Source organism: Aotus nancymaae, unplaced genomic scaffold (genome assembly GCF_030222135.1).
Source record: "Aotus nancymaae isolate 86718 unplaced genomic scaffold, 86718_ANA_hifiasm-v0.15.2.pri h1tg000015l_0, whole genome shotgun sequence".
Lineage (NCBI taxonomy): Eukaryota > Metazoa > Chordata > Mammalia > Primates > Aotidae > Aotus > Aotus nancymaae.
In genome coordinates this window covers 4,203,129-4,225,933 of record NW_026988426.1, presented here as the reverse complement: position 1 = coordinate 4,225,933, position 22,805 = coordinate 4,203,129, and the positions used below count along the sequence as shown (strand labels likewise).

At 51.9% G+C, this 22,805-nt stretch overlaps 1 protein-coding gene across 1 annotated transcript in view; it reads right to left on the bottom strand.

Moving 5' to 3' along the window:
• The window catches only part of FBXL18 (F-box and leucine rich repeat protein 18), a 37,190-nt gene extending 14,599 nt beyond the window's left edge, over positions 1-22,591 (bottom strand). The window contains exons 1-3 of the mRNA XM_012455576.2: positions 22,441-22,591; positions 8,837-9,055; positions 2,174-3,717 (exon numbers count right to left, since the gene is read on the bottom strand). Coding sequence (XP_012310999.1) covers positions 2,174-3,717; positions 8,837-9,055; positions 22,441-22,458 — 1,781 coding nt within the window. The 5' untranslated portion in view covers positions 22,459-22,591. The remainder of the gene's footprint in view (positions 1-2,173; positions 3,718-8,836; positions 9,056-22,440) is intronic.
• Between the last annotated feature and the right edge of the window lie 214 nt (positions 22,592-22,805).

Sequence of the window (22,805 nt, the reverse complement as noted above, 5' to 3'; positions counted from 1 at the left end):
TCGGCTCACTGAAACCTCTGCTTCCTGGGTAAAGAGCAAATCTCCCGCCTCAGCCTCCTGAGTAGCTGAGACTACAGGTGTCTGCCACCATGCCCAGCTAATTTTTGTTATGTTTTTGGTAGAGACAGGATTTCATCATGTTGGTCAGGCTGGTCTCCAACTCCTAACCTTAGGTGATCTGCCCAACTTGGCCTCCCAAAGTGCTGGGATTACAGGAGTGAGCCACCACACCCGACCCCATTTGGGGTCATTTTTCATGATTGGATTTATCTGCCAAGATTTCCAAATGCCTCTCAAGTTAACAAATTCTTATTCCTTAAATGCCGGGAACTGACAAGAATACTGTTTGCTCCACAGCATAATCAACATAAATTCATTTTGTGCTTGGCTCTGGAAATGCCATGGTCCCCAGCACTGTCTAGGGTAGAGCTCTCCCAGGCCGGTGGTTCCACCTCTTCCCCGCTCTTGGATGGGTCCTGCTGCTAGTCCCAGGGACCATCACCTCCCAGGAGTCTATGGTGCCCCTCCTGAGCCGACCTCTCCCATCTCCTCCATCCTGTCCCCTGCAGCCCATGTGGGATGCCCGGGATGCTGCTCCCTCTCCCGTGTGAAGGCCCTCAGCACTGTCACCACCTGCATTGTCCGCCCCATCTTTCCCTCTCCCTCTCACCTCCCATTGTCCCATGGACCCTCTGAACTGGCATATTTTCAAGTCTCTGGGGTTCCTTCACATGGTGCTTACTGACCCAGGAAGCCTCTGCCTTGCCAGGCATGGTGGCTCATGCATGTAATCCCAGCACTTTGGGAGGCGAAGGCAGGTGGATCACCTGAGGTCAGGAGTTCAAGACCAGCCTGCCCAACATGGTGAAACCCCATCTCTACTAAAACTACAAAAAAAAAAAAAAAAAAAAAAATAGCCAGGTGTGGTGGTATACACCTGCAGTCCCAGCTACTCGGGAGGCTGAGACAGGAGAATTGCTTGAACCTGGAAGGCAGAGGTTGAAGTGAGCCGAGATGGCACCACTGCACTCCAGCCTGGGTGACAGAGTGAGACTCTGCCTCAAAAAGAAAAGAAAAGGAAAAAAAAAAAAAGATGGAGGCCAAGTGCAGGGACTCACACCTATAATTCCAGCATCAGCACTTTGGGAGGCCAAGGTGGAGGATCGCTTGAGCCCAGGAGTTCGAGACCAGCCCGGGCAACATAGTGTCTCTACAAAATTTTAAATATATATATATAGCCAGGTGTAATGGCATATACCTGTAGTCCCAGCTACTTGGGAGGCTGAGGCAGGAGGACTGATTGAGCCCAGGAGGTTGAGGCTGCAGTGAGCTATGATGGTGCCACTGCACTCCAGCTTGGATGACAGAGCAAGACTCTGTCTCAAAAATAAATAAAAGTAAAATTAAAAACAAAACAAAAATAACGGTGGGGTGTGGTGGCTCACGCCTATAATCCCAGCACTTTGGGAGGCCAAGGCAGGAGGATCATGATGTCAGGAGTTCGAGACCAACCTGGCCAATATGGTGAAACTCTGACTCTACTAAAAGACTAAAAATAAAAAATTAGCTGGGCGTGGTCAGGAGGCTGAGGCAGAAGAATCACTGGAATCCGGGAGGTGGAGGCTGCAGTGGGCCAAGATGGCACCACTGCACTCAAGCCTGGGCAACAGAGCAAGACTCCATCCCAAAACACAAAACAAACCCAAAACCTAAAATGCAATTAAACATACACACATACACATACACACACACACACACACACACACACACACACACACACACACGGAATTGCAGTCAGGTCAGAAAGGCCTGGGTTCGAATCCTGACTCCCCACCTACTAGCTCTGCTGTGTGGCAACAACCACAAGCACCTGGTAGGCTTGTGAGAGGATTACGCAGGATGACTCAACAGTAGGGCCGGGGCAATCACTCTAACACTATCAGGAGTGAGGACACTAAGCTCAGCCATCCGCCTCCTGCACCCCCGGCTCCTCTAGATGCCGCTCTCCCCAGAGCCCCCTGAGCCCCGCATGGGACGCGGCGAGGTCCCACCCCAGCCTCTGCTCTACCGGAGGACAGGCCTGTGGGCAGGGCCGCCTCCAAGTTCCACGCAAACGCACTTCCCTCCGCCAGCCTCCAGCAGAGGCCCGGGAGGTCCCCGCAGGCCCCCTCACCTGAGGTCCCTCAGCCGCTTGCAGTGCTTCAACATGTCCGAGAGCGCGGGCATGTACACCACCTTCCCCATCATGCCCAGGTTGGCCAGCGACAGGGACCGCAGCTGCTGGCACTGAAGACCGATACTGACCAGCCCGGAGCCCGTCAGGATGCTGGGCAGCTGTGCGAGCGTCAGGTGCCGCAGGAAGGCCAGCTGGCCGATGGCGGCCACCTCCGAGTCCCCGACGCTCTGGGCGCGGCTGCAGGGCGGGAGCGAGTTGCGGATGGCCGGCTCGTTGCGCGGCATGGCAGAGGAGAAGTTGGACCCGATCAGCTCGAGGTGTTCCAGGAAGGGCAGGTTCTTCAGCAGAGACCAGAACACCGATGAGGGCTGGGGGCCTGCCTGACCCGAGAAGGGGCTGGGACAGGACTGCACGCCCACGCGCACTTTCTTGCCGAAGCCGCGCGGCACGGCATGCATGGCGGGCTGGGCAGGCGCGCGATCCGCGCGTGGCGCGGAGTCGGCGACGGAGCAGACTGGTAGGGAGAGGGAGCGCAGGTGACGCAGCCGGGCCAGGAGCTGGCACAGGTGGCGGCCCAGGCCCTCAGAGCTGTGGTGGTGGGCAGCCGAGAGGTTCAGGTGGCGCAGGTTGCAGCAGGACGCCACCAGCGTCTCCAGGATGCTGCTGTCGATGTCGTCCTCCGCCTTGCGCAGCAGGGAGTCCGGAGACAGGCAGTGGACGCAGCCGCTGAGGTTCAGGCTGGCCAGGCTCCGCAGGTCCTTCCCGCCGTTGATGACCTGCTGGATCAGGTGGCCTCCCGACAAGGTGCAACGGCTGAAGCTGAAGTAAAACGGGTTGTTGAATTTCATGTGCTGCAGGAGGGAAGAGCCGTTCAGCCAGGACTTGGGCAGCTGCAGAGCGTCCAGCGCGACGTTGCGCGCCATGGAGTCCAGGAGGTTCTTGGTGGCACCGCTCTCTGCGAAGCTGCCGGGGACGGAGATGAGGAAGGCATGGAGGTTCTGGGGCGTGCGGTCGCTGAGCACAGCCAGGTACAGCCGCACCACCTCCTGGTTGATGTAGCCGGGAGCCAGGCGCGCGTAGAAGACGCGCAGGTTCTGGTAGTGCGGCACGTTGCTCTGGCCCACCATGAGCTGGCCCGAGAGGATGGCGCCCTCGCGCGTGCGGTCCAGAATCTCGAAGTAGAGTAGCAGCTTCTCCAGGCTGGTGCAGCAGGGCACCACGCCGTAGGACGGCGTGAACAGCGTCTGCTTGAGCTCCCGCACGCGGCTTAGCGTGGCCTTGCACTCGCTGCTCAGCTGGCTGGCGTCGAAGCCGGGACTCACGTCGATGGCCAGCGAGCGCAGATGCTGCAGGGCCGAGAGCATCTTGGAGAGGCGCAGGGAGGTGAGGCGGCAGCCCGAGAGGTTCACTTTCACCAGGCTGCGGCAGCGGGCCACGTGCTCCACAGTGGAACCGGGCAGCCAGTAGCAGCCAGCCATGCTCAGCTGCTGGATCTCCCGGCCGATCTCCTTCACCAGCTGCCTCACCTTATCCTCGCTCGCCTGCGGGACAGGGGTGGGGCAGGGAGAGCAAGGAAAGGGCTGAAGGCACCTGGGGGTCTCCAACCCTCAGCACACGTGCTCCCCCTGCGGCAGCTGCTCCACCGGGAGGGAAGCTCCCCACCTCTTACCTGTCCACCTGCCCTCATGCTGACCTGAACCCGAGTCAAGAGTCCTCAGCTAAGTGGGACTGGTAGAGGGGTGCAGCCACGGTAGAAAATGGTTTGGTAGGCCGGGCGAAGTGGCTCACGCTTGTCACCCCAGCACTTTGGGAAGCCAAGGCAGGCAGATCACCTGAGGTCAGGAGTTCGAGACCAGCCTGGCCAACATGGTGAAGCCCCATCTCTACTGAAAATACAAAACTTAGCCAGGCATGGTGGCCCCCACCTGTAATCCCAGCTACTCAGGAGGCTGAAGCAGGAGAATGGCTTGAACCTGGAAGGTGGAAATTGCAGTGAGCCAAGATCTCACCACTACACTCCAGCCTGGGCAACAGAGAGAGACTGTCTCACAAAGAGAAAAAAGAAAGGCCAGGTGCAGTGGCTCATGCCCATCATCCCACCACTTTGGGAGACTGAGGCAGGTGGATCACGAAGTCAGGAGATCTAGGTCATCCTGGCCAACAGGGTGAAACCCCATCTCTACTAAAAATACAAAAATTAGCTGGGCGTGGTGGCACGCACCTGTAATCCCAGCTATTCAGGAGGCTGAGGCAGGAGAATCGCTTGAACCTGAGAGGCAAAGGTTGCAGTGAGCTGAGATAGTGCCACGGCACTCCAGCCTTGTAACAGAGCAAAATTCCATCTCAAAAAAAAAAAAAAAAAGAAAGAAAGAAAAGGCCAGGCACGGTGGCTCACACCTGTAATCTGAGCACTTTGGCAGGCCAAGGTGGGCAGATCACCTGAGGTCAGGGGTTTGAAACCAGCACGACCAACATGGAGAAACCCTGTCCCTAGTAAAAATACAAAATTAGCTGGGTGTGGTGACGCATGCCTGTAATTCCAGCTACTCAGGGGGCCAAGGCAGGAGAATTGCTTGAAGCTGGAAGGCAGAGGTTGTGGTGAGATTGCACCATTGCACTCCAACCTGGGCAACAAGAGTAAAACTCCATCTCAAAAAAAAAAAAAAAAAAGAAAATGATTTGGTGGTTCCTCAAAAAGCTAAACACAGGACTACCATATAACCCAGCAATTTCACTCCTAGGGATGGACCCAAAGGAACTGAAAGCTGAGACCCAGCCTCCCTACTCTGTGCCTGTTCACTGCAGCAGATTCACAAGAAGCCACAGGTAGAAACAGCCCTGGTGTCCATCAACAGGTAAATGGAAAAACCAAATGCCATCTGTCCACACAGGGAAATGTGATCCAGCCACAAAGAGGAAGGAAGGTTGGGCGCTGCAGCGCACGCCTGTCATCCCAGTACCTTGGAAAGTGAAGGCAAACAGATCGCTTGATCTTAAAGGCTGGAGACCAGTTTGGGCAACATCGCAAGACCCCGTATATACCAAAAATAAATAAATATTAGCCAGGCGTGGTGGTGCACACCTGTGGTCCAAGCTACTTGGGAGGCTGAAGCAGGTGGATGGCTTGAGCCTGGGAGGTGGAGGTTGCAGTGAGTTGTGATCGTGCCACTGCACTCCAGCCTGGGCAACAGAGGGTGTTTTAGACTCTGTTTAAAAAAAAAAAAAGGAAAAAGGAAGAAAGTCCTGGCACATGCTACAACATGGATGTACCTCACAAGCGGGCAGGACGCCAAGTGAACGAAGCCAGGCACAAAGGTTCAAACAGTGCGAGATTCCATTTATAGGAAACTTCCACAACAGGCAAATTCACAGAGTAGAATAGCAGTTACCAGGGGATGCGGGGAGGGGAACGGGAGGTTGTTGCTTAATGGTTTCTGTTGAGGGTGATGAGAAAGTTCTGGAGATGATGGTGGTGATGGCTGTATAACGCTGTGAATGTGCCTGATATCACCGATTTGCACACTTACAAAGAGTTAAGATTATATTTTTTATGTTTGTTTAATCACCATTTTAAAAATGGTTGAAGGGGGCCAGACACGATGACTCAAGTCTATACTCCCAGCACTTTGGGAAGCCTAGGTGGGAGGATTGCTTGAGCCCAGGAGTCCCAGGACAACCAGGGCAACATAGTAAGACCCCATCTCTACAAAAAATGTTTTCTGTTTTTTGAGACAATGTCTCATTATATTGTCCAGGCTGCAGTTCAGTGGTACGATCATAGCTCACTGCAGGCTTAACCTCCCGGGGTTCAGGTGATCCTCCCACCTCAGCCTCCTGAGTAGCTGGGACTACAGATGCATGCCACCATGCCAGGCTGATTTTTTTTTTTTTTGTAGAGATGGGGTTTCGCCATGTCGTCCAGGCTGGTCTTGAACTCCTGAGCTGATGCGATCCACCTGCCTTGACCTCCCAAAGTGCTGGTGTTATAGGAATGAGCCACCACATCCGGCCAAAAAATTAAATTAAAAAAATGCTCCGGATATACACCAAGAGGGCATGGCAACTCTCTTTGACAGTGGTAGCCCGTGATCTTCAGAAAGTACCATAATGTCATCCTACTCTGTATTTCACAAGACAAATTATTTTGAGATTATATTAAAATTTTTTTTAAGTTCCCACTAAATTTTGACCCCCTTATAAAAAAATGTGTTATGTGTGTTGTGCTTCCTTAGAGACATAAATTTAGTGTCAAAACATGGGAGATGGCTTACTCTGAAGCATATTCCACTTAACACACCATGGCCTGAGCTGTGTGCCATGTCCCATTTGTGTTTTATTTTTAAATATTTCCTTTGTCCCATGGGCGGTTGACCTTAGAGGTAAGGCAGTTGCTTTTCTGAAGAAATCACCAAAGTTTCTGGGAAACTATGTTCAGGTTAAACTGGAGAACAGATTTAATTTTATCTGTTTTGTAGGGAAGAAATCTTCCTTTGAACTGCTTTTCTTGCTTTTTTCCTTTTTCTCAAACTAGGTTACAGATTGTTATCTGCAAGGTTCGAGTTGCTTAGACAGTGTTTTCCAGTATTCTGCAGGGCCAGTCAGTTGTACAGAAGTTGGAATATTCTGTTCCCAGAATTAAGTTTTTAGATTATGAAATATTATGATAATAAAGCTATATCTCTGACTAAAAAAAATATATTTTAAAAATGCTCCAGATATACACCAAGAGGCACCGGCTAGGGACACCCAGCCCTTCCTCTACAGGGAACAAAGTTTCATAAACAGGAGGCCTGACACCAGTGTTGCAGGGAGCACCCTCAGCTCCCTCATCCACTGAAGACCCTCCAGCAGAAACAGCTAAAGCTTCCCGGGCGCAGTGGGTCATGCCTGTAATCCCAGCACTTTGTGAGACCAAGGCAGGTCGATCACTTGAGATCAGGAGTTCAAGACCAGCCTGGCCAACATGGTGAAACCCCGTCTCTACTAAAAATACAAAAGTTACCTGGGTCTGGTGGTGCACAGCTGTCATCTCAGCTACTTGGGAGGCTGAGGCAGGAGAATCGTTTTAACCCGGGAGGAAGAGGCTGCAGTGAGCTCAGATCGTGCCACTGCACTCCAGCCTGGGTGACACAGCGAGACACCGTCTCAAACAAAACAAAAGCAAAAGCTCTACAGGGGCCTCATCTGGTGTCAAAGACTCTGCTTCACAACCAGCAGGAAAAGTCAGGAGCCCTTCCCCTGGTCTCCTAAAATGTGGATAAAGGTCAAGAACCTGGAGAACTATTTTTATCTTTAAGACACATTACCAGGCCAGGCATGATGGTTTATACCTGTAATCCCAGCACTTTGGGAGGCCTAGGTGGGTGGATCATCCAAGGTCAGGAGTTCGAGACCAGCCTGGCCAACATGGTGAAACCCAATCTCTACTAAAAATACAAAACATAGCTGGACGTGGTGGCGCATGCCTATAATCCCAGTTACTTGAGAGGCTGAGGCAGGAGAATCATTTGAACCTAGAAGGTGGAGGTTGCAATGAGCTGAGATCCCACTGCTGCATTCCAGCCTGGGTGACAGACACTCTGTCTCAAAAAAAAAAAGAAGAAGAAGAATGGCTACAACTTTAAAAACTGACAGCACCAAGTGTTGGCAAGGCTGCAGAGCAACTAGAACTCCCACACCCTGCGGGAGAGTCCAAAATGGTGCCCTCCCACTGCACCACTGGAGAGCTACACATTTTCTATTTCTTTTTTTTTTTTTGAGACGGAGTCTCACACTGTTGCCCAGGCTGGAGTACAATGGTGTGATCTCGGCTCACTGCAACCTCCGCCTCCCGTGTTCACGATTCTCCTGCCTCAGCCTCCTGAGTAGCTGAGATTATAGGTGCACACCACCACACCCGGCAAATTTTTGTATTTTTAGTTATGTTGGCCAGACTGGCCTTGAACTGACATCGTGATCCGCCCGCCTCGGCCTCCCAAAGTGCTAGGATTACAGGTGTGAGCGCCCTGCCAAGAGCTGCACATTTAAATTTACAAGAAATGTCCAACAACTCTCCTGTGACCCAGCAATTTCACTCCTAGGATCTACCAGAAAGCAAGTCTCCCACCCTTACCTCCCACTCCCAAGGCCCTGGGTTCTCTCCCAGAACCATGTCCATATACATCTGCGCCCTCCTCCCCAGGCGGCACACCACCCACACTTTTCTGCCCCTTGCTTCCACTCCTCAGTGCATCCTGAAGACAGCTCTAGTCAGGACTTGGAGCGCCTGCCGGCTTTCCATCAGCACATAGGGTTCCACTGCCGGGCTATGCCCAGTCCTCAAAGGCCGAGGTCTAGGTTGTTTCTTTTTTCTTTTTTTTTGAGACGGAGTCTTGCTGTATCGCTGATCCTGGCTCATTGCAACTTACATTTTCCAGGTTCAAGCAATTCTCTTGCCTCAGCCTCCCAAGTAGCTGGGACTACAGGCTCACACCACCACATCTGGCTAATTTTTTGTATTTTTAGTAGAGACGGGGTTTCACCATGTTGGCCAGGCTGGTCTCAATCTCTTGACCTCGTGATCTGCCCGCCTTGGCCTCTCAAAGCGCTGGGATGACAGGCGTGAGCCACTGCCCAGCCAGTCTAGGTGGTTTCTGATCTCCTGCCCCCACCCCTGCTCACCTGATAGTCCTTTTGCAGCAGCACGGTGTGGATGAGGCTTTTGTCAAGGCACAGGGCTGCGAGCTTCCGGCAAGTCTGCCGGACGTTCAGAATCAGGTCTGTGCTGGGGACGTGGCTCAGGATGTGAAGGAGGATCTCATCGGAGAACCCCAGGAGGTGGACCCCATCCGCCATCCCAGCTGCTGCAAGGTGCATGTCATCATCATCATTGGATATGTCCTGAAAATAAGGGAGACACCAAATTCCCACAGGATCCCCAAGGATGGCTGCCAGCCTAGCCTGCAGCTAAGGAGAGAAGCAAAGAGAAGCCCTTATCCCTGGGAAAGAAGGTGCTTTTACTAAAAATCTTGGCCGGGCGCGGTGGCTCAGGCCTGTAAGCCCAGCACTTTGGGAGGCCGAGGCGGGCGGATCACGACGTCAAGAGATCGAGACCCATCCTGGCCAACATGGTGAAACCCCATCTCTACTAAAAATACAAAAATTAGCTGGGCGTAGTGGCGCACCCCTGTAGTCCCAGCTACTCAGGAGGCTGAGGCAGGAGAATTGCTTGAACCCGGGAGGCGGAGGTTGCAGCAAGCTGAGATCGCACCACTGCACTCTAGCCTGGGACCTGGCGATGGAACGAGACTCTGTCTCAAAAAAAAAAAAAAAAGAAAACTCAACCACACAGCAAAGAATTCATGAAATCCTTCAAAACCACCTTTTAGAGCTGTAAGCCATGATCTCTCTTCAAAAATCGAAGATTGGAAGAAAAGATTATGTGGGGTTTTTTTGTTTTGTTTTGTTTTGTTTTTGAGACAGAGTTTTGCTGTTGTTGTCCAGGCTGGAGTGCAATGGCACAATCTTGACTCACCGCAACCTCTGCTTCTCAGATTCAAGCAATTCTGCCTCAGCCCCCGGAGTAGCTGGGATTACAGGTGCCTGCCACCACATCCGACTAATTTTTGTATTCTTAGTAGAGACGGGGTTTCACCATGTTTGTCAGGCTGGTCTTGAACTCCTCCTGACCTCAGGTGATCCACCTGCCTTGGCCTCCCAAAGTGTTGGGATTACAGGCGTGAACCATCGTGCCCGGCCATCATTATGTGTTTAAAAGAGACTTTTCCTGCTAAAGGCCTCCAGTCAAATCTGGCATGAGGTTAGACTCAGTGACAGAACCACTCACCAAGGTTCTCCACTGGGGAAAGCTACTATCCACCCCTCTGTCCCAAACGTCAAGCTATGTTCTTGCAAACCCTTGGGTAGGGAAATTCTATCAAGAAACTTTCTGAGTACATCAAGAGTGTCTTCACCTCACTGGGTGCTGTGCCGGCTAAATGAGTTATCACACATAAAGTCTTTGGAATCATGCTGATGACGGATGCTCATTTTACCACTGTCATTAGGGTAAGTAAAACCAGAGAAATCGGCCGGCCGTGGTGGCTCACGCCTGTAATCCAAGCACTTTGGAGGCCAAGGTGGGCGGATCACTTGAGCTCGGGAGTTCAAGACCAGCCTGACCAACATGGTGAAACCCCATCTTAAAAAAAAAAGGGAAAAAAAAAAAAACAGAGAAGCCACCATTGATAATGGAACTGGCCGGACGCGGTAGCTCAGGCCTATAATCCCAGCACTTTCGGAAGCTGAGGCTGGTGAATCACGCCAGAGGTCAAGATATTGAAACCAGCCTGGCCAACACACTGAAACCCCATCTTTACTAAAAATACATAAAGTTAGGCAGTCGTGGTGGTGGGTGCCTGTTGTCCCAGCTACTCGGGAGGCCAAGGCAGAAGAATCACTTGAACGCAGAGGTGGAGGTTGCAGTGAGCCGAGATCATGCCACTGTACTCCAGCCTGGGTGACAGAGCAAAACTCCATCTCAAATAAATAAATAAATAGATAATGAAACTATACAAGTCCTTATAAAGAACAAACAGCACCTACTACACTAATAAAGTTTTTTATCATTTATTTTTATTTTTTTAGAGACAAGGTCTTGCTCTGTTGCATGGGCCGGACTGCAGTGGCGCGATCATAGCTCACTGCAGCCTCCAACTCCTGGGTTCAAGCCATCCTCCTACCTCAACTTTCCAAGTAGCTGACGCTACAGGCACAAGCCACTATGCCCAGCCAATGTGTTGGTTTCTGTTGTGGTGGTGGTTGATTTTTTTTTTTTTTTGAGACGGAGTCTCGCTCTGTCACCCAGGCTGGAGTGCAGTGGCATGATCTCAGCTCACTGCAACCTCCACCTCCGAGTTCAAGTGATTCTTCTGCCTCGGCCTCCCAAGTAGCTGGGACTACAGGCATGCACCACCATGCCCAGCTAATTTTTTGTATTTTTAGTGGTGATGGGGTTTCACCATATTGGCCAGACGATCTTGAACTCCTGACCTTGTGATTCACCCGTCCCAGCCTCCCAAAGTGCTGAGATTACAGGTGTGAGCCACCGTGCCAGTCTGGCCTTTTTTTTTTTTTTTGAGATGGAGTCTTGCTCTGTCACCCATGCTGGCGTGCAGTGGTGCAATCTCAGCTCACTGCAACCTCCGCCCCCCGGGTTCAAGCGATTCTCCTGCCTCAGCCTCCTGAGTAGCTGGGAATACAGGCATGTGCTACCACACCCAGCTAATTTTTTTGTATTTTTAGGAGAGACGGGGTTTCACTATGTTAGCCAGGATGGTCTCAATCTGACCTCATGATCCACCCGCCTCAGCCTCCCAAAGTGGTGGGATTGCAGGCATGAGCAACTGCCCCAGGCCTCGTGGTTGTGGTTGTTGAGACAGGGTCTCTCACTCTGCCTCCCAGGCTGGAGTGCAGTGGCACAATCATGGCTCACTGCAGCCTCAAACTCCCAGGCTGAAGAGATCCTCCCACCTCAGCCTCTTGAGTAGCTGGGACTACAGGTGCATGACACCTCATCCAGTTAATTTGTTTTTTTTGTAGAGACGGGGTTTCCCTATGCTGCCCAGGCTGATCTCAAATTCCTGGACAAGTGATCCTCCTGCCTTGGCCTCTCAAAGTGTTTTGTTATAATAGAGACAGGATCTTGCTATGCTGCCCATGTTGGTCTTGAACTCCTGGACTCCAGCAATCCTCTGGCCTCAGTCTCCCAAAGTGCTGGGATTACAGGTGTGAGCCACTGCACCCAGCTTTTTTTTTTTTTTTTTTTTTTTGACCCAGAGTCTCGCTCTGTTGCCCAGGCTGGAGTGCAGTGATGCAATCTTGGTTCACTGCAACCTCCACCCCACCTCCCAGGTTCAAGAGATTCTTGTGCTTCAGCCTCCTGTGTAGCTGGGATTAAAGGCATGTGCCACCACACCCAGCTCATTTTTGTGTTTTTAGTAGAGACCGGGTTTCACCATGTTGGTCAGGCTGTCTCGAACTCCTGGCCTCAAGTGATCTGCCCACCAAAACACTGGCATTACAGGCGTGAGCCCCGCACCCAGCCTGCACATTTCTTTTTTTTTTTTTGAGACGGAGTTTCGCTCTTGTTACCCAGGCTGGAGTGCAATGGCGCGATCTTGGCTCACCGCAACCTCCGCCTCCTGGGTTCAGGCAATTCTCCTGCCTCAGCCTCCTGAGTAGCTGGGATTACAGGCGCGCACCACCATGCCCAGCTAATTTTTTGTATTTTTAGTAGAGACAGAGTTTCACCATGTTGACCAGGATGGTCTCAATCTCTTGACCTCATGATCCACCCTCCTTGGCCTCCCAAAGTGCTGGGATTACAGGCGTGAGCCACCGCGCCCGGCCGCCTGCACATTTCATTTTGCATTGCTGTAGGTATCTGGCAAGTTACAAGGTGTTCTTCCCTAACGTGGGTCTTAAGTCCAAATGCCTGAAGCCTTTTTGGTTTGTATGACGAAGAGGGAGAGGAGATAGATGTAATGAGACACTAAGGGCAAAGGGGCCCGGCTCGGTGGCTCATGCCAGTAATCCCAGCACTCTGGGAGGCTGAGGCAGGCAGATCACGAGGTCAGGAGATCAAGACCAGCCTGACCAACATAGTGAAACCCCATCTCTACTAAAAATACAAAAATTAGCCAGGTGTGGTGGTGGGTGCCAGTAATCCCAGCCACTTGGGAGGCTGAGGCAGGAGAATCACTTGAACCCAGGAGGTGGAGGTTGCAGTGAGCTGAGATTGCACCACCGCACTCCAGCCTGGTGACAGGGTGAGACTCTGTCTCATGGAAAAGGCAGGCAGAAGGCTTTACCAAGGGGAGCAGCTCAGAGTGGCTGCTCTTTGTAAAGATCACGCCCAGGAGAGACTGCTTGGAATCATCTCTATGCCTGTTTCGGGGACTGTGTCTACATGACCCTCTGGCTCCAGCCTGCTCCTGCTTCCTGTACATATTTGCCTGGATGGAAGCTCTGAGTTTTGGAAAGCCTGGCTGCTGCCATGGCAACCATGAAGCCCGTGGAGAAAGAGCCTGTCTGCACACCCCATGCATGTGTCAGAGGTTTCCTGGGAACTCTGACACTCCTTTCACCCTCTCCTGACAGGCTTCCCATCCTGTTGGCCCTCACCAGGCCCTAGAGGTGTCCTGGAATGTCTCCCACTTGTTCTTCCCTGGGAACAAAGAAGTGCCCTCCATCCTCCCAAAGAGAAACCCACACAGACACCAAAGGACGTGGCCCCTAAGGAGATTATATTTGTCATGAGGGTCAGAGGTTCGAAACTTACTTCCACCTTCCCTCCTTCGGGAAGAGGCCGCGGCACACATTAGTCGCCATTAGTCCCCGCCCCCAGCCTCCCCGGTCACAAGGGCAGAAGGTGGTTCTCAGACCCAAGTCCACTGCTGCACTGTGTCCTTGGATTCTGGGTCTGGTGTTTCCGACTGTAACTGACATTCCCTGGACGCAATATTTCCCAGAGCCCAGTCACAGGGATCACCCTGGCACCTCTTAAAAATCAGATTCCTGTCGGGCGCGGTGGCGCACGCCTGTAATCCCAGCACTTTGGGAGGCCGAGGCGGGTGGATCACGAGGTCAAGAGATCGAGACCATCCTGGTCAACATGGTGAAACTCCGTCTCTACTAAAAATACAAAAAAATTAGCTGGGCATAGTGGCGCGTGCCTGTAATCCCAGCTACTCAGGAGGCTGAGGCAGGAGAATTGCTTGAACCCAGGAGGCGGAGGTGGCGGTGAGCCGAGATCGCGCCATTGCACTCCAGCCTGGGTAACAAGAGCGAAACTCCGTCTAACAACAAAAAAAAAAAAATCAGATTCTGGCCCGGCGAGGTGGCTCATGCCTGTAATCCCAGCACTTTGGGAAGCCAAGGAGGGCGGATCATGAGGTCAGGAGACCAAGACCATCCTGGCTAACACGGTGAAACCTGGTCTCTACTAAAAATACACAAAGAAATTAGCCAGGCATGGTGGCACTCGCCTGTAGTCCCAGCTCCTCAGAGGCTGAGGCAGAAGAATTGTTTGAACCCAGGAGGTGGAGGTTGCAATGAGCCGAGATCACGCCACTGCACTCCAGCCTGGGCGACAAAGCAAGACTCCGCCTCAAAAAAAAAAAATTCAGATTCCAGCTGGGCGTGGTGGCTCACACCTGTAATCCCAGCACTTTGGGGTAGCCAAGGCAGGAAGACCGATTAAGCCCAGGAATTTAAGACCAGCCTGGGGAACACAGCAACACCCCCTCTCTACAAAAATTACAAATAAAAAAATTAGGAGCTGGGTGCAGTGGCTCAAATCTGCAATCTCAGCACTTTGGGAGACTAAGTGGGGGAGGATCACTTGAGCCCAGGAGTTCAAGATAGTTGAAACAACACAGCAAGACCTTGTCTTAAAAATAATAATCAAATAGGGCCGGGCGCGGTGGCTCACGCCTGTAATCCCAGCACTTTGGGAGGCCGAGGCGGGTGGATCACGAGGTCAAGAGATCGAGACCATCCTGGTCAACATGGTGAAACCCCGTCTCTACTAAAAATACAAAAAAAAAATTAGCTGGGCATGGTGGTGCGTGCCTGTAATCCCAGTTACTCGGGAGGCTGAGGCAGGAGAATTGCCTGAACCCAGGAGGTGGAGGTTGCGGTGAGCCGAGATCGTGCCATTGCACTCCAGCCTAGGTAACAAGAGCAAAACTCCATCTCAAAAAAAAATAAATAAATAATAATAATAATAATAATCAAATAAACCAAAAAATATTTTACAAATTACCAGGACAAGGCTGGGCATGATGACTCACACCTGTAATCCCAGCACTCTGGGAGGCCAAGGAGAGCAGATCACAAAGGCAAGAGATTGAGACCATCCTGGCCATAATGGTGAAACCCTGTCTCTACTAAAAATACAAAAATTAGCCGGGCGTGGTGGTGAGTGCCTGTAATCCCAGCTACTCGGGAGGCTGAGGCAAAAGAATCACTTGAACCCAGGAGGCGGAGGTTGCAGTAAGCTGAGATCACACCAGGGCAACAAGAGCGAGACTCCATCTCAGAAAAAAAATTATCGGGACACAGTGGCATGTGCTTGTAGTCCCAACTCCTCAAGAGGCTGAGGTGAGAAGATCGATTCAGCTTAAGAGGCTGAGGATGCAGTCAGCTAGGTTCTTGCCACTGCACTCCAGCCTGGATGACAGAGAGAGACCTTGTCTCCAAAAAAAAAAAAAAAAAAAGAAAAATTAAATAAAAATCAGATTCCTGGAACGCACCCCAGACCTGTGGGGTCCATCCTCAAATGATAGGCTCCCAAATCAGGGTGACCTTTATCAGAACCAGAGACAATCTTTATCAGAACCAGAAACAACCTTTATCAGAACCACAGACAACCTTTATCAGAACCAGACACAATCTTTATCAGAACCAGAGACAGTCTTCATCAGAACCAGAGACAGTCTTCATCAGAACCAGAGACAATCCTTATCAGAACCAGGGACAATCCTTATCAAAAACTGAACTGTACCCCTCCCAATTCCCAACTTGCAAACTTATGAAAGAATGCCATGGCAGAGCTCACGTGGTAAGAGTGAGAACTTAGAGCAAAACACTATTAAAAACTCCAGCACTGGGCCGAGCACAAAAATGCTGTGCTCATGCCTGTAATCCCAGCACTTTCAGAGGCCGAGGTGTGCGGATCAACTGGGGTCAGGAGTTCGAGACCAGCCTGGGCAACATGGGGAAATCCCGTCTCTACCAAAAATACAAAACTTATCTGAGCATGGTGGCAGGCACCTGTAATCCAATCCCACCTACTCGGGAGGCTAAGGTGAGAATCTCTTGAACCCGGGAGGCGGAGGTTGCAATGAGCTGAGATTGCACCACTGCACTCCAGCCTGGATGACAGAGCAAGACTCCGTCTCAAAAAAAACTCCATCATCATACAGATTCCACAGTTACACTAATACATTGAATTGTTTTTTTTTTTTTAGACCGAGTTTTGCTCTTGTTGCGCAGGTTGGAGTGTAATAGCACAATCTTGGCTCACTGCAACCTCCGCCTCCTGGTTTCAGTGATTCTCCCACCTCAGCCTCCCGAGTAGCTGGGATTAGAAGCATGTGCCACCACACCCGGCTAATTTGGAGTTTCTCCATGTTGGTCAGCCTGGTCTTGAACTCCTGACCTCAGGCCCGCCTTGGCCTCCCAAAGTGTAGGCATTACAGGCATGAGCCTGAATTTTTCTTAAAACTACATAGAAATTGGCCGGGTGTGGTGGCTCATGCCTGTAATCCTAGCGCTTTGGGAGGCAGAGGTGGGTGGATCACCTGAAGTCAGGAGTTCAAGACCAGCCTGGCCATCATGGTGAAACCCATCTTTAAAAAAAAACATAGAAATCACAGTAATTTCTTTTTTTTTTTTTGAGACGGAGTTTTGCTCTTGTTACCCAGGCTGGAGTGCAATGGCGCGATCTCGGCTCACCACAACCTCCGCCTCCTGGGTTCAGGGCAATTCTTCCTGCCTCAGCCTCCTGAGTAGCTGGGATTATAGGCATGCGCCACCATGCCCAGCTAATTTTTTGTATTTTTAGTAGAGACGGGGTTTCACCATGTTGACCAGGATGGTCTCGATCTCTTGACCTCGTGATCCACCTGCCTCGGCCTCCCAAAGTGCTGGGATTACAGGCGTGAGCCACCGCGCCCAGCCTCTAAAAGGGAGAGACAGCATGCCAGGAATGAAGGTTCAGCTCTCTCCATTCAGCCCCAGCAAATTCCACCAGATCATCTTTTCCACATGTTGTACCCCAAATAAAAGAGAAGTTTCATCTCAGGCCAGACCCCTAATGCAATTGTGGGCCACCTGGGGAGGTGATGCCTAGACAGGAGGAAAAGCTGGCCCAAGAAGCAGCTGGAATGGGCCCCCACCCCCACCCTGCATCTCCAGCCAGAGGATCCCGGGAGGCGGCTGCTGGGCGTGCAAGTTGAGTCATTTCCCTGGACTCAGGCTTTCTGAGACAACTCTGTTAAAGCACCCTACACCCAAAAAGGTGGCAAGCTCTGGAGAGGAGACAAAAACCAGAGTGCAGGATGGGCACGGTGGCTCATGCCTGTAATCCCAACACTTCGGGAGGCTGAGGCTGGCAGATCACTTGTCAGGAGTTCGAGACCAGCCTGGTCAACATGGTGAAACCCCATCTCTGCTAAAAATACAAAAATTAGGTGGGCCTGGTGGCACGCACCTGTAATCCCATCTACTAGGGAGGCTGAGGCAGGGAGAACTGCTTGAACCGGGGAGGTGAAGGCTGCCGTGAGCCGAGATCACACCACTGCACTCCAGCCTGGGCGACAGAGCGAGACTCTGTCTCAAAAAAAAAAACAGGTTGCAGCCTGGGCAAGGTGGTGAAACCCCGTCTCTACAAAAAATACAAAAAACTAGTTGGGCATGGTGGCGTGCACCTGTAGTCAGTCCCAGCTACTCAGGAGGCCAAGGTGAGAGGATCACCTGAGCCCAGGAAGTGGAGGCTGCAGTGAGCCGTGATGGAGCCACTGCACTCCAGCCTGGGACACACAGGAAGACTTTGTCTCCAAAAAAAAACCTAAAGGCCAGGTGCGGTGGCTCACGCCTGTAATCCCAGCACCTTGGGAGGCCAAGGCAGGCAGATCTCCTGAAGTCAGGAGTTCCAAGACCAGCCTGACCAACACAGAGAAACTGCATCTCTATTAAAAATACAAAATTAGCTAGGCATGATGATGCATGCCTGTAATCCCAGCTACTCGGGAGGCTGAGGCAGGAGAACCCGGAAGGCAGAGGTTGCAGTGAGTCGAGATCACACCATTATGCTCCAGCCTGGACGACAAGAGCAAAATTCCATTTCAAAAAAAAAAAAAAAAAAATCTAGGTAACTGGCCAGAGGTCAGAGGGCAAGCAATGCCTGCCACAGGGCCTGAGCTGCTAAGTCCAGAGCCTCCCTTCCCTCCACCACCAGGAAAGGGCAGTGGGGGCTTCCAGACAAGTTCCGACCAGGCACTTCAATCCTGAGGTCTCCTGAAATTCCAATTCAGGGGTGAGTAGCAGGCCCTGGAACGTGCTTACCAGGCACACTAGGAACCATCAGCTATAATTACAACTTGAACGTGGTTTAAAGAGTTTAGTTATTCGCTAAACTCTGTGTTTTATGTACTTTTCAGAATATGTAACATTTCAGTTTTTTTAAAAGCCTTTTTTGTAGAGACGAGGTTTTGCCATGTTGCCCAGGCTGGTCTCCAACTCCTGAGCTCAGGTGATGTGTACCCAGCCTAGTTTTCTCAAAAGTTAAGCAAAATGCTGGGCACAGTGGCTCACGCCTGTAATCCCAGCACTTTGGGAGGCCAAGGCGGGTGGATCACAAGGTCAAGAGATCGAGACCACCCTGGCCAACATGGTGAAACCCCGTCTCTACAAAAAATACAAAAATTAGCTGGGCATGGTGGCACGCGCCTGTAGTCCCAGCTACTCGGGAGGCTGAGGCAGGAGAATCACATGAACCCGAGAGGCGGAGGTTGCAGGGAGCCGAGATCACACCATTGCACTCCAGCCCAGGTGACAATGCAAGACTCCATCTCAAAAAAAAAAAGTCTGGGATGTGCTTTAACTAATCCAAGGTGGACACGAGAGGTGGGGAAGAGTGAGAGGGGAGAGGAGGGCAGACAATGGTGTGTAGAAGTAAGTTCATTCTTCTACAAATGGGTGAAGTTTTACATTATAAAATAGCGTTGGCCGGGCGCAGTGGCTCACGCCTGTAATCCCAGCACTTTGGGAGGCTGAGGCAGGCAGATCACCTGAGGTCAGGAGTTTGAGACCAGCCTGGTCAACATGGGGAAACCTTGTCTCTACTAAAAATACAAAAATTAGCCAGGTGTGGTGGCGGGCTACTCCGGAGGCTGAGGGAGGAGACTCACTTGAACCCAGGAGACGGAGGCTGCAGTGAGATCATGCCATTGCACTCCAGCCTGGGCGACAGAGCAAGACACAGTCTCAAACAAAACAAAACAAAACTGACTGGGTGTGGTGGCTCACGCCTGTAACCCCAACACTTTGGAAGGCCAAAGTGGGAGGATCGCTTGAGCCCAGGAGTTGGAGACCAGCCTGAGCAACATAACAAGAAATTTTAAAAGTGTTCAATCACAGGCATGATCTGAAGGGATAAACAATGTTAAGTTCTTTTTTTTTTCTTTTTGAGCCAGAGTTTCGCTCTTGTTGCCCAGGCTGGAGTGCAATGGCACAATCTCAGCTCACTGCAACCTCCACCTCCCGGGTTCAAGCAATTCTCCTCCCGAGTAGCTGGGACTACAGGCATGCACCACCACGCCTGGCTAATTTTGTATTTTTAGTAGAGACGGGGTTTCTCCATGTTGGTCAGGGTGGTCTCAAACTCCCGACCTCAGGTGATCCGTCCGCCTCAGCCTCCCAAAGTGCTGGGATTGCAGGCGGGAGCCACCGCGCCAGCCATTTCTTAAGGTCTTTACTATTTCTCCACTGCCCCTCTTCTTAGGACTTTGCTTATCTACCTGGCATTTCCTGGGCTGTCCCCGAGACACAGCACTGATACCACCAGCCTAGGCACAAGCTGTCCCCTTGACCAGACATGCCACCCAGCAAGGGAAACTGCGACACTCATACTTCAGCTCAAAAGCTCCTTCCTCAGGGAAGCCCTCACAGTACTCTCCAGGCACACTTAACTCACCGCCTCCCACAGCTGACCAGGTCTCCACTCCCAGCCTCATCGGACAAACTGTAATGGTTTCCCCACTACTCCAGGAATGCCTTCAGAACAGGGAGCATTTTTTATTTAATTTTTTTGTTTGAGACAGGGTTTCACTCGATCTTCCAAGCAGGAATGCAGTAAGATCATAGCTCATTGCAGCCACGGTCTACTGGGCTCAAGTGATCGTCCTGCCTCAGCCTCCCAAGTAGATGGGACTACAGGTGCAGGGCCCCACACCAGGCTAACTTTGTAATTTTTGTAGAAATGGGATCTTGTTTTGTTTTGAGACAGAGTCTTGCTCTGTTGCTATGCTGGAGTGCAGTGGCACGATCTAGGCTCACTGCAACCTCTGCCTCCCAGGTTCAAGCAATTCTCCTGCCTCAGCCTCCTGAGTAGCTGGGACTACACATGTCTGCCACCACGCCCAGCTAATTTCTTGTTTTAATTTTTTGATTTTTTAGTAGAGATGAGGTTTTACCATGTTCGCCAGGATGGTCTTAATCTCCTGACCTCGTGATCCACCTGCCTCAGCCTCCCAAAGTGCTGGGATTACAGGCGTGAGCCACCACCCTCAGTTAATTTTCGTATTTTTTTGTAGAGACAGGGTTTCCATGTTGCCCACACTGGTCTCAAATTCCTGGACTCAAGCAATCAGTCTACCTTGGCCTCCCAAAGTGCTGGGATTACAGGAGTGAGCCACCATGCCCTGCTAGGAGCATTTTTAGTAACTGAGAAAAATAAGTACTGAACCATGTGAAGTGCTATTAAAAAAAAAAAAAAAGCAGAGCCTGGCTGGGGCGCAGTAGCTCACACCTGTAATCCCAGCACTTTGGAAGGCCAAGGCAGGCAGATCACCGGAGGTCAGGAGTTCAAGACCAGCCTGGCCAACATGGTGAAAGCCCATCTCTGCTAAAAATACAAAACATTGGCAGGGTGCAATGGCTCATGCCCGCAGTCCTAGCACTTTGGGAGGCTGAGGCAGGTGGATCATGAGGTCAGGAGTTGGAGACCAGCCTGGCCAACAGAGTGAAACCCCATCTCTACTAAAGATACAAAAAAATTAGCCAGGCATGGTAGCGGGCACCACCAGCTACTCAGGAGGCTGAGGCAGGAGAATCGCTTGAACCCGGGAGGTGGAGATTGCAGTCAGCCAAGATTGCGCCATGCACTCCAGCCCAGGCAACAGTGCAAGACTCTGTCTCAAAAAAAAAAAAAAAAAAAAAAAAAAAAAAAAAAAATATATATATATATATATATATATAATTAGCTGGGAGTGGTGGTTGGCTCCTGTAATCCCAGCTACTTGGGAGGCGGAGCCAGGAGAATCGTTTGAACTCATGAGGCAGAGGTTGCAGTGAGCTAAGATCCAGCCATTGCACTCCAGCCTGGGGAATAGTGAGACCCCATCTCCAAAAAAAAAAAAAAATAGAGGGGCCTTTGAGCTGGAACTCTGTAAGATCAAGGTACCAGGACTCCCTTTATTCCCTGACCCCAAGCACACACAACTAACTGGAATCTGCTCACACAGCCATGCTACCCCAGAACTCCGCCTCTGGAGCTGGAACTTTCATTTCAATCTTATCATCAATCTGCAGTTGGGCCACACACCGTTCCTGGTCCATCAAGAAGGCACTGGGGTGATTTCTAGGCCAAGATCACTTCAAATTAAGAGGAGCAGTCAGCACAGCGACCCCCAGCCATTTCCACAGACCCCTGCTCCATCACTTTGAGGAAGACAGTTGAATCTCTCACTCCTGCTCCCTAGAACTCAGGCAAGCTCCTAAATCTGCGAAGTGCACCCAACGGTCTGAGTCCTGAAAGATGACAGATAACAACCCAGATGCCCATACAGATAGGCAGGAAGCATCAACGGGAAGCCACTATCAGAGTCTAGAGTACCTGCTACACCTCTGTCTGCAGAGACAATACGTTTCACCACATTACAGGGACGCAGCGAGCTTCTCCATCGGACCCAGATTTGTGGAGTGTTGGGAAAGAACTCCAGGGTACGCTGTAAGTACCCCAGGTGACATGGCTTTTCGTCCGTCACCCACCCCCCACGTCATTCAGCAGGCAGGCTCCAGAGAGAAGTGGGCTGGGGCTGAAACTGAGCATCCAGATATAGAAGATGGAGTGGGACGTGGGCACGGAGGGGGAATGTCCCAGGGCTGCAGGGGACCAGCCAAGGAACGGGGGCACTGGGGAAGGGGTCTCGGAGGAGCCTGGACACGCAGGGGACGGAGAGGCGGGGGCAACTCTGCCGATTAGGAATGGACGAGCGAAGGGAAAGACAGCTTGTGCCTTCCGAAGCAGGGCAGGCGTCTGGGGGACAGGATGCGGGAAGGAGGGGAGCAGGAGCAAGGCCAGGGTCCGGATGGGAAGGACGGGACGGGGTAGGGGTTGGGATGGAAAGGATGCAAGGAAACCCAGGTCGGGATGGAAGAACCCAGGGAGACCGAGGCCACCGAGGCAGAAGCAGTGCGGAGAGAGGCGCGGACAGTACCTCTCCGGAGCTGGCCATGTCGCTGGCAGGGCCGAGCCGCGGCTTCGGGAGCCGCAACCCCAGGGCCTCCCACCTGCCCGGCTAGGGATGCTCGAAGCCGGCGCGTCCGCGGCTCAACCGAGACCCCGGCAAGAGCGGGCCCGTCACTTCCGGCGCCCGCAGATACGCACTTCCGCTCGCCCGCAGGTGGGCCCCGGGCGGCCGCCATGTTGGATGTGGCTCCGCCCGGGGAGCTGCTGGAGCGCAGGGGTGCCAGGAAGGGCTCTAGGGACCTACGTCTCTTCTCTGACCTCGTTCCTAGACCCCTCTGCCCTCTGCACGCTCCTTTCCAGCCACCCGGCCTCCCGCTGCCGGCCCAGCACGGC